Source organism: Chaetura pelagica, unplaced genomic scaffold, assembly GCF_000747805.2.
Source record: "Chaetura pelagica isolate M959 unplaced genomic scaffold, ChaPel_1.0 scaffold676, whole genome shotgun sequence".
In the NCBI taxonomy this organism is placed as follows: domain Eukaryota; kingdom Metazoa; phylum Chordata; class Aves; order Apodiformes; family Apodidae; genus Chaetura; species Chaetura pelagica.
The window spans coordinates 250,623-262,539 of record NW_009953724.1 but is presented as its reverse complement, the minus strand read 5'-3'; the positions used below and the strand labels follow the sequence as shown (position 1 = coordinate 262,539).

The 11,917-nt window shown below is 45.1% G+C and overlaps 1 protein-coding gene across 1 annotated transcript in view; it reads right to left on the bottom strand.

The window, feature by feature from the left end:
* Nucleotides 1-6,687: 6,687 nt before the first annotated feature.
* KHDRBS1 (KH domain containing, RNA binding, signal transduction associated 1) overlaps nt 6,688-11,917 on the bottom strand; it is a 12,196-nt gene continuing 6,966 nt past the window's right edge. The window contains exons 5-9 of the mRNA XM_010000603.1: nt 11,773-11,909; nt 10,740-10,959; nt 9,754-9,821; nt 9,370-9,428; nt 6,688-6,995 (exon numbers count right to left, since the gene is read on the bottom strand). Coding sequence (XP_009998905.1) covers nt 6,898-6,995; nt 9,370-9,428; nt 9,754-9,821; nt 10,740-10,959; nt 11,773-11,909 — 582 coding nt within the window. The 3' untranslated portion in view covers nt 6,688-6,897. The remainder of the gene's footprint in view (nt 6,996-9,369; nt 9,429-9,753; nt 9,822-10,739; nt 10,960-11,772; nt 11,910-11,917) is intronic.

Here is an 11,917-nt window from a genome sequence, read left to right as displayed (position 1 = left end):
GGGACAAACCTCCTGCGGGGCGCGCACGCCCAATCGTGGCCACGCCCATCGCCACGCCCCCTCCAACCACAGGCCACGCCCACCCGGTTTTCCCGCGCCGCCCGGACCCCCCATCGCCCACCCTGACCCCACGTGGGGCTGAACAGCCCCCCAAAACCGCCTCCATCTCCCCCCCAGCGCTGCGGCGGGAGGAGACGCAAGAGAAAAACCCGACGCGCCCGGAAACCAAACGGAAATGCAACTTCAGGTCTTTATTACAGGGAATTATTGGCCATTTCCAGCGTCTGCTGAACACCTCGTGCTCAACACCAGCCCCACAAGAGCCTGCTCCTTTCCTGTACAAGCTTATTTTAATGGTGAGATTCCCCTTGGTCAGTATTTTTTCATTGATGTCCCTCACTTGTTGTCACACGACGCCAGGAACCAGCCCTGCCTGGGCTGGGATGTCTCTAAAATGAATGAACTTTCATTGCTTACTGGTTTTGAAACCTAAATTGTGCATCAAAACCCAGGAATAACCAGACAACAGCAGTTTTAACAGAATCTTCCAGGTACAGCTATGAAGGTAACAGGTAGGCTGGACCAAAGTCGAGTTAAAAACAGGTTTGCATCTGTAACAGCATCGTGTTTGGTTTTCAAACCAGCAGTAAAAGTAAGAGCTTCATTGGAAAACACTTTACATTTCAGTATTGCAACACACAGCTGCTCTTCAGCTTCTCTGGGGGAGGCTCTGGTGTTCTCCAGCACTCACCAAGAGCTGGCAGGTTCCTGCTGTCCAGCCACAGCAAATAGCATCTTCACCAGGCTCCTTCATCAGGCCTGAGAGCAGCTTGTTGGAGATCCATCCCAGTGCACAAAAGGAGCAAAATGAACGTGGAAACAAACATTTCTATTAAAACAGATGGTAGGAATGGAAGGCTCGACTGAGCAGTAACAGGGAAGGTTCCTGCTCTGTGCTTCCTGAGTAGAAAAAAGAACAGGAGGAACATTGGAGATGGGAGTTCCCACCAGCCCTGACCAGCCTGCAGAAATTCCTCCCTCTCAGAGCTTACACATGGGGCACGTGTCCAGCATCTCATCCAAGGTGCTAGAGGTTCATCAAGTCAAGAAGATCCTCCCCAAAAGCCCGTCCTTCCTCCCCAGAAGCACCACATGTTCCTCACAGCCAGAAGAGGAGCTGTGTTAGCAGCTTGTTCTCCTCTGCAGGTCACAGCTGGGGTGTCCTCTCCTCTGGGGACATTTGGAGGGTCTGTCACAGGCTCTACAACCACCCTCTGCCCAAGGGTTCGTTAGGAGGGCAGCAGCACAGGCTGGGGAAGGGAAGATGTGCACATTTAAATGGGTTTTCTTGGCTCTGTTTGTGAAAGTTGCTCTCATACAAATTTAAAAACTTGTTCTCTACAAAAAGAATCATCTGCTTTAACAGCCAAGCAGGGAACCCAGCTGTGCTCTTACACCAACCACCAAATATGGAACGTTACAGTGGGTCATACCAAGGTAATGCCTCAGCCTTCCTGGAAGCACCATGTTTCAGTTAGCCATAAAAACAGCACAGGTAAGTTCTAAAATAAAGCTTTCAGCCATTTGCTTTACTTAATAATCTGAATTTAAACCAGAGGGAAGGTCTGGGCAGGGTATGACACTCCACTTCCAGGAAAAGCTGCTGGGGACATCTCTGCTACACCAGCTGGAGCATTTTGCCTGCAAGCTCAGTTTCCTGCTCCTGTTGCAGTCCAAGCAGACTATGAACCACTGTGAACAGCAAAAACCTCACTGAGGAAGTGCCAAGTCCAGGTTTGTGCCAGTTCCAAGCCTGAGTATTTACACCACAGGGCTGGATGAGAGGCTGAGGAAGCTGTGGCCACCCAGAGCAGCCAGGACTGCAGCAGGAGGATGTTTCTAGAGCCCCAGTTTCTCTTCCAAAGAGCAGTGTTGTTGGGAAACACCTCCACAGAGGAGACCTGAGAGCTGCTGGACATCACTGTACAGCACCAAGCACAATGGGGGCCTTTATCTGGTTTAGGGGGGGCCTTTACTTGGTCTTTATTAAAATCCTACAAACAATAAGATGTGGATTAGTCCTTTGGGGAAAGCTGGAGATGAAACATGCCTGGCTCTTGTCAGCTCACAGCCAGAATACTGACTGACTCCAGGGGCTTCATGTCATAGAAAAGGGAAGGTTATTTAGGTGACTCAGACTCCAACACTCCAAGGAATCTCTACCCCTCACACACATTTCAGTGAGTCCTGTATCACCCCCGGAATGTCTGGCTAATTAGAGCAGCCCTGAGAGATACATCTGATGCTGGCAGCTATTTTGGGATCTCAAATTAGCTTTTGGAGGCTCTAGACTAAAATCTGAATTTAGTAATGCTCCGAGAGGGAGGAAGATGTTTGATGCAGGGCACATTTTCAAAATACTTCTGGCATATACAGTCATTTTCAAGATATTAAGATTTACATTCCTCCATAACATTAAAATCTTTCACATGAACATGCAACAAATGCAATGCACAAGCAAGCTGTGTTACTCCAAAGGCAGTGCCACAAGATCCACTTCTACTGGTAAAAAACTGCATCATAATAGATGATCTCTATCAAATCTTTTCCACTTGATATAAAAGCTGTGCCTATTAAGAAAGAAATGGGAAAGATTGGTTCAGCACCACAGACACTGATGTTCCAATTACATTGCAAATGAAGATGCATTTGATAAATAGGTCACAAGTCCAGACATACGATGATTTCCTCTAGCAGAAAACTACTGATCCAATTTTCAAGTTAAAGAATTGAGGGCAATCTCTCTCTGTTCCAGCATTTCCACACATATCCACTTTCTTTTCCTAATACTCCTAAGTTAAAAGAAGCAGGTTTGGTAGCTTTAGTTGCATATAAAATAAGACTTATGTCCTTCTATGTCCTGTGCCCAGGGCTTTTCACAGTTGTCTTTTGAAGCCATTAGACTTCTTCAGCATTCCAAGGGTTTATTTCTTTGTTCTTTTCTCTATAGAGCTCAGACTTTCAGTGATCTGGAGATTTGAGAGTGATGAGCTGTCCCCAGAGGAAACCCAGGGGGATCTGTGTCCTTGCTGTGCAAGGAGGTCACTCCACTCATGTCTGATCATCTCCCCAAGCAAGGAACTGTTTGCTTTGCAAGCACTTGTGTGCACTTATGAAGGTGTTTATTGAAGAAGTGAGCCAGCCAGGGCAGAGCACCCACCAGAGAGAGCCCCTCCACTGTGGGTGCCCAAAGGTGCAGGGGGTCCATCACCCCAGGGTGCTGGGGGGTCCATCACCCCTTCCTGAGGGTCCAGGGTGTGCAGTCCTGAGGGGCTCTGAATTAAACACACCCCAGCCAGGCTGTCAGGACTTCTGCCTGAGCTCCCTGGCACTGCCTTCAGACAAGAAGGAACAGCCAGAGCCCATCCATGGGTGTGGAAGGGGCAGGGCTCACCAGGTCTGGCTGGGCAGCACCTGGTCTAAAAATTTGCAGTCTATAATTTTAAGGCATTATGGACTCATATGAGAATTCCTATGGAGCCTTGGGCTGTTCATAGAGTGGTTTGGGTTGGAAGGGACCTTAAAGATCACTGAACTCCAACACCCTGCATGGGCAGGGACACCTCCCACCAGCCCAGGTTGCTCTCTGGAGTACAAGGTAACAACTTCAAAGCTACTTTGCTGCTGAGAGTTCTCCCATGAAGGCCAGTGCCTCAACTGGAACCAGCTCCAAGACACAGATCTCCTTGCCACATTCCCCTCTCAACTCAACTCCACTTAAACCTCCTTCTCCCATGGCATCTCAGTGGGAGAGCTGGACACAGGTACATCCTGAAGCCTCCTCCACACCCTGACCTCTGCAGGAGCATCAGTCCTGCAACCCAGCCCATCCCCAGAGCCATTTATTTGTGGGTATATAAAAAACAGCTTCAATTTAGCAGCTCAGATGGTGCCACCCCCACCTCCCACAGGGAACATGTCAGCAGCTTGCACAGGGTGGCAAAAATAAACAAACTTACCCACTTGGTGTTGGCCCTGCTCATCCTCACCCAAGTGATTCACGGAGATGTACTCTTGACTCCTGCAAATTGAAGACATTTGTGAGTCTCCTTCAGTTGGGCACAGATCAGAAGAAACAAACAAAAAAAAGATTCCTGCATGCAATTACACAGGAAGGAAAACATGCAACTCAAGCTGAGCTTTGAACATTTCACAGCAAATATCAATACTGGGGTCTAGAAAGGGCCATCATTTTACATTTTTAAAATAACTGAGCATTTTTTTTCTTTTTCTCTTTTTTTTTGGCAGTAGCAGGACTATCTATATTCGTTGTCATTTTACATCTTTTGATATTTAAAACTCGCCAGTTCCTTTTTTTTTTTTGCCCACATTCCATTACAGTGCATTTCCAAAGGGCACATTATTAAAGTTATTGCTAATTTATGCAGAAGCACGTGGTTGGTTTTGTTGTTTTCTTTTTAAACGTTTATTTTAAACAGAAGTTTGTTGTGTTTTTTTTTTTGCAACTTGTTCTTTTTTTTTTTCTTTCTACATTAAAATTAACATCTGAGAGAATTGTTTCAAATCAAGTTTATGCAAGTTGCTGTCACAGTTGATGTAAAAGAGAAATGTGCTATTAAAATCAGACATTTAGGTGTTACCTTTTGGGCTTTGCGATGCATGTTAGCTTTACACATCCTGATTCTCCTGGGATAATTTTCCTTTAAAAAGGGGGGTATAGGGTGATCTTTTCATCAAGCAAGACATTATGCCCTGAAAGCTGACTCCAAACCATCGCTGAAAATTCAGTTATTTACACTTTAGTAACAATCTACAAATACAAATTGTGTTTGTTTTTTTAAATGTATCCCCCTCAGTCATGCGCTGCTACAAGCACTTGGGTTCCTAATGCTCTATTTTTCACCCCCGAGCAGTTTAAAATCTCTTCCCCCTGGAATAGTTAAGAATCATTTTGTAAAGGGAAATACAAACCATTATTCATGTCTAAGAAGCAGTTTACTTTGAACTATTTATATATATACACATACACACGCTCTCAGAAGGATTGAGGAGCAACTGCAGCAGCCTTCCCAAAAAGAAATCCATTTTAAAGTGGCTTTCCAAGGAAAGTAGGAAGGGCATCATCTTAGCCAAGGGGGTTGGGGGTGTTTATACAGAGCAGACAAAGCAAAGCTTCCTCCTCCTGGTGGCAGCCAGGAGGCCTGGGATTTTGCAGCATTCCTTTTGTCAGGCTAGGTTTAAACCAGCCATTTCAGACCCAGTCTGGAACATTCTGGGAAGACACCTGAAATCTGGGTGAGTAACTCAGCCAAGAACCAGAAACACTCTCTAGCAGACACAAGCCAGATTTCTGCCATAGTCCAGCATCAAACTGTTCTCAACAACTTCCAGGGGGTGAAAAACAAGGGGTTTTTTGCTGTTTTTTTTGTTTAAAATTAAGCTCGTTTAATGAGCTCAATAAACTTTTGGTGAGAATTACAAAAAACCACCATTTTTAGAATGTCTCCACGTTTTAAAAAGACAATTAGCTTTAGCATTAATTTAAATTTATTTGAAAAAAAAATAGCTATTTTATTGCTCCACAAAAAATGACAATTCATCACATTTACTTTGATTAAAAAAGGACTAAACTTTATTGACAAACTGCAGACATTTTGACAAGTTTTAGCTACCTATTTAGGCAGACTTACACATGTAGCATTTAAGAACAGAGTGGGAGGACAGTGTACAAATCCAATTAGGACTTTATCCTATGTACAAAGTGAAATTTTTCCTCATTTTGTTTTTGTTTTCTTTTTTTTTTTCAGCTGCAGTGTCCCTTTTTATGCAAAGCTAGTGTTGAGATACACTTGAACAAGTCAATGGGATTGCTAATATTGAGCATTTTTAAACTTGCACTGCATTTATCTGCCCCAAGCACTATCAAAATGAGAAGACTCTAATTGGACAGAGTTCAGACCTACTCACTTTAACACTCTGTTTCCTAATATCAAACACAGGGCAATGACAGCCACGCTTTCATTTCTTTTTCCCCCTTAAAAGTTCTTCATACAGAACCAAACTAAGAACCCCTTTACACTGGAAAAATCTGCTTCCCAAGCATCTCTCAACACTGCATGTTCGGGGCTAGATTTCAAAACCCACATAAGTCAAGTCAATTTTACAAACCTAATTTTGTTGTTTTGTTTTGTTTTCCTTTTAGGTCAATTACCTTTAAAAAAAATGCTATTTAAATTTGTTTGAGGATCCTTGGTATTAAAATTTAAACTTAAGATTCACCAGCAATCTGCTTTTTAAGTTTGACATCTGAGGTTACTTTTAAACGGTGGCAGCTACCGTTACATTATGATTTTAGTTCTTAAAAACAAGCCCTGAATTTTGAAATGTAGCCTACTTTGGGATTCTGCAACTACAACTTTTATGGGTTCCTTAAAAAAACCAAACTTAAAAAAGGTTAACAAAACCTTAAGCTCATCACTGCTAAGCAAAGCATGTCACTTTGGAAACTAACATTTTTTAACTCAACTTTTTCTTTTTTTTTTTATTAAAAAAAAAGGTACAGTTGTGTTTATCTAAACCACAAAGAAAGAAAAGCCATCTACACACTTAAAAAGGAAAAAAAAATAAAAACAACAAACAAAACAAAAAAATAAAGAAAGTCAGGTCCTCTAAGTCTATTTTATCTCATTTTAAAATACTACGTACAGAAGCCAGAATGCAGGGTGAGGATGGAGTGGGAGAAAAAGGGCCACGAAGAAAAACAGTTAGACAATTACTTGTCTGGTGTGGGTAAAGCAACGGGAATCCTGGGAGATACAAGAATCAGTAACAACTGTTTTTGCTCATAACTGATATTTTTCCCTCATGTTTGTTTTTTTAATAACGTCCGTATGGGTGCTCTCTGTAGGCCCCCTTCACTGGCCTGGCCGGCGGGGCCTTCAGGGAGGGTCTGGTTCCATTCCAGTCATCTTGCCCTGTGGAAAAGAGAGGGATAAGTCAAGGATGGTGGAATGTTCCAGCCAAGGGGCACGGAGGGAGCAGGGGTGCTGGACGGATGAGCTCCCCTCCGGAGTCGATGTGGAGGAACGAGGCATCTTCACAGTGGTTTCACCCCCAAAACCAGTCTGCAAAACGCCCTGTGGTCCACAAAACCCCTTGCTTGCAGCACGTCTTCTGGGAAAAAGCCACTTGAGTGGGATCCCTGCAGCTCTGACAGCCTGGCTAAAAGCTGCCCTGGAGAAGGTAGGTGCCTTTTAGGCGTGATTAATTTCAGCAGAGCTGAAGCCAAATTGCCAGGGCAGCCCTGGCAGGCAGCCATGGGGAGGGTCCCCTGCAGCCATGGGGAGGGTCCCCTGCAGCCACAGCCCCTTGGGCCCGTGGCCAACAGCATCCAAAGCCCAGGGTCTGGAGGGAGGTCTGCTGCAGGCAGCCCTTCTCTCCTGCAAAGATGCCAGGCAAGGCAGCTCCGAGATAACTGTGCCAAAATAATCAAACCTGACACTGTGCCAGGATGGCAGCACGATGGACTGAGCTTCAGACACCAGCCTGATCCTGCCTGCCTGCTCCTTCCCCTCTCTAAACACATGAATATTTAGAGCCCTGGCTCACACAGCACCTGCTTGGCTCCTTGCAGCAGCCACCACCCACTTGTGTGGTTCCAGCATCGACTGCTGCCAGGACAGCACAAACCCTTCTGCCATGCACAGTCACCCCCAAAGCAAATTCAGTAGACATTCCCATTGTCCCTGAGCTAGCTCCAGTCCCAAACATCCCAGCTCAGCTTTCATTATGGCTTGTGCTTGCAACATTCACACTCACATGCCTGCCATTCCCACCAGGGTCACCAGTTTAAGGCAGCAAGTGCCCAAAGCCCAGAAGACAGCAGAGCCTGTTCCTACCACCACGGAGCTCACTCCTATTTTCTCAAAACTGTCTCCAGCCTGGCTCAACAATTTACTTCTCTAATTCTGTTTTCATGAAAGCAGAGACCAAAGGAAATTACTGTGGATAAACAGATTAGCTGTGGCAACTTCATGCCAAGTATACAATGAGCATTTTGGCCTTCATATCCCAGACAACACCACTGCTCTCCCACCAAGTAGGAGGCACAAAAGCCCCTTTGTGCTGTGTGACTAACACAGGCAACAAACCCAGCCACTGAAGGCAGGAAAGACAGCCAAGGTTACTGACAGCAGCTGTCTATTCAAATGCATCTCAGCCTGGAAAAACATCCCTGATTCAGGCACCTGAATTGGAACTTCAAGAGGACCCTGGAGCTGGCACAGGTGACAGCCAGACAGCCACTGCACTAACAGCTCTGCTTCCCTAATACCAGCACAACACTGCACAGGGGATTCCCAGCTACCCAGGATCCCAGAAAGCCCCTTGGGCTTGTCACGATCCTCCCTACCTGCATTAACTCAGGCCTTCAGGCAGTGATGCTCTGGAAAGGGCCTGTTTTCAATCCAACCATTTCCACCCCATTAAGCAGCTCCCTGTGTTGCTTTCATAACTGTTCATAGTTCAGCTTGTTTACAGGGAGAGGAAAATGAATCTTTCTTACTGCCACATGCAGATGCCATTCATAAGCTCAGATACCTGAACTAGATTGAAAAAAATCATGCTGTCACCCAGTCCTTTCTTGCTGGCACAAGATACAAGGCCTCTTGTTTTCAACAGTTGGTGATTTACACAGTTTGGTTAAACTGGTCTCCCACATTCCTCTGTCTAGCCCAAGTTGCAGTCTTCTGTAATTCAAATTAGCTAAACTTCATAGACTTGCAAGTCATCCTGACCAAAATTGTTCCACCTAGTCCAAGGAAGGCCTCTATATGACATTTAAATCAATTTTTCAAGCAGATGTATGGTGGAGAGTCAGTATCAGACAGTGGGTTTTTGAGAAGGAAGCAGATGGAAACATGCAGTCATCCAGCCCAACAAAATATAATCCATGGGAAGCAGACTGCACCAAAGTAGTGCTGTGGGTGGAAATCCAGAGCTCTTAAAATATTCTAAAGCTACAAGGGAATTAGAAGATACTTCCATAGTTAAAAAATGCAATTTTAAAAGTATCACCCTTGAGACAATCAAGCTAGATAAGAATCTAAAAACCAGAGAATGCCTTTGGTTGTTCAGACCTGGGTCATCTGAAGGGTTTAAATGGTTTAAATATTTCACCATGAAAACTACTTGAGGTTCTCCCCAGAAAGTTTTTGCTCAGCATGTGGAGTGGCACTGGAAAACAGCTGGCTGACCACAGGCAATTCCCAACTATGTGCAACTGCTGCAGACAATTCCCAACTAGGTGCAGCCCTTTCCCTGTCAAGAGAACAGCATTCCCAAACATACCATAAGCTTCATAGGTTTCCTGTGCGTCCCCGTGTCCATAATCATAGTATTCTGTGTCCCTGGAAGAGTAATTGTGCTGGTTACAGTGCTGAAATGGTTTTCCTGAACTGACACAACTTGCACAAACACGTGAAAAGCAAAGATGCCCAATGTTGCCCATGGCTGTGGGGTGTGTCTGATCACTGCATTTACACAATTGGCAAGGACACTGGGACACGCCCAAAAGTTACTTCCCAGGCATTCCAGGATTCCAGCAGAACAGAGTGCTCTCCCTACAGCTCCAACTCAGAAATTAGTGCTTCCATTCTCTTAAAGAAAAAAAATAAAAAAAGAAAGGACCATGCATATTTTCCTCTGCAGCAGAGAGGAGACAAGCAAACTTACCCTTGGCCCTGGCTGTAGTAGCCTTCATACCCCTCATAGCTCTGGTCTGCATATGCATCATCATAGCCCTGAAATGGAGGATGACAGATGGTGTTAATGGAAGGACCAAAAGTTACTGCCTGACCAAGAGGAATGTAAAACTGAATTCAGCCCTTGGCAGCTTGCAGAGGAGCCTGGGAGTCCTTCCTTGCCACAGGGAAGGGACTCAATCATAAGGCAAAGGTGGCTAAAATCTGCCCGTGTCCTGTGGCTTGGGAGGAAGGAACCACACAAACATTCAGTGCATTTGAAAGTCACTGACATGTCCAAAGCTGCAGTTTGTCTGTGGTACAAATCCATGTGCCAGATGTACAGGCAGACCAGATCCAACCTATTAACTTAGGACTGGTTTCAGTAGAAAAACTGAGAGGTTTTACTGAGAAGAAACAGAATTTAGAAGTATCAACACTTGTGATGGTTCCCCCAGAAATGCTGCTGTGCATCAAAACCAGTCACCTTGTTTTTGCCTTTAGAATATCAAGAGCACAGATGCTAAAATAAGCTTGACAGGAGGGTGGTGCTCTGTTATATGCCTTGAAAAATAAATGTGTGAATGAATATGATGGTGTTAAGGATTTTAGGGGCAGTAAGAAATCCTTAGTGATCCCTGCTTAAATAATTCTCTTGCAGAAAGAGGATGTTATGTGAACTACATCAATTTGATGTAGCTTTTCTACTGTGCACGATAAGTTAGGGGAAACTTCAACCTTGGGGGCACATGTCAGTTTTACAAAAAACACCCTGTATTTAGGACACTACCAGTTCCCTCCTTTGAGGTCTAAGGGGTAGAGCACATCACCTGGCATGGTACTAGTGACTGGTGGGTCATTTTTGCAGAGCAGTCTTACTCTTTTCAGCTCTTATGTCAACAACGTTGAATATCTAATCCATGACCAGCTAACTGGAATTAACACAAACAACAAACCAAAGAGATATAAGTTTCTTACATATTCCTCATAGGTTTCAGGTGCAGGAGGAGGAGGGAGAGGTATCCTCTGGATGCCAGCTGCACGTGCTCGGGGTGCAGGAGCCCCCCGGACTGCAGGGGGAGGTGGGACCCCACGGGTGACAGCAGCTCCCCTGGCCATGGCACCTCGCACCGGGGCTCCTCGCACAAGAGCCCCCCGAGGAGGAGGAGGAGGAGGGGGAGGACCAACACCACGGCCCCTGGAAAGGAGATAAGGATGGTGAGGAGGTGCTGCTCCTGTGATGGGAACTGCATGCACTTCTTACACCTACTTGAAAATGCAACAGCTTGATAAATAAATGCAGTTGCCATTAACTAAGCCATGGATTCTTTATCTTGAATGCAAGCACAAGAATTGTTAATGTTGTTGTACTGCAGGATTTAGAGAAACTTCTTCTGGGATGAGAACTCTACTGCATTAGATGTTGTAGAGACAAAAGAAATAAATCTGATGCAGAACTCTGGGCAAGTCACTTCTCAGAGTCCATTTTAAACAACCCTCCATCATTAACCTGGAGTGACTGCCAGACCTCCTGAACTGTAAAGATCAACGCTGAGATGAGCAGGGACACTCAGAAGCAAAGACCTTCCCCCCCATGAATTAGGTAGTGAAGCAAGAACTACAGCAACAGTTTTATCACCAATTCATCCCAATGCCTTGGCAGCAGTGACAGAAAAATGCCACCCTGGAAATTTCAGAGGATGGCCAGTTGAAACTGAAAATGCTTATTCTGCTAAAGGCTACACAAGCAAACAGAATCCATCTATCTACACCTGATTTTGCAGGCCCATTTTTGAAAGGTTACTTTATGAAGTTACTGATTTCAGACATCAAAAGAGATCACAGCTTGGGACACATCAAGCATTTGGTGCCAGCTTGTTAAAACTAGGCTAGAAAGCCTTGGCCAAACAGCCAAGGTCAAGGCCAACAACTTATGTGCTTAACCTCATCTGGAAGGACAACTCTAAGCAAGATGCAGCATTTCCAAGTCCGTGCTTTTTGGGAAAGATACCTTGGAACAGGTGGAGGTGGTGGTGGAGCTGCTCCCCTTCCCCGCACAGGGACTCCTCGGCCACGAGCTGGCTCTGGGACACCGTTCAGGTAGGAGAGCTCCAAGAATTGCTCCTGACAGATATCATCCATCATATCCTAAAGAG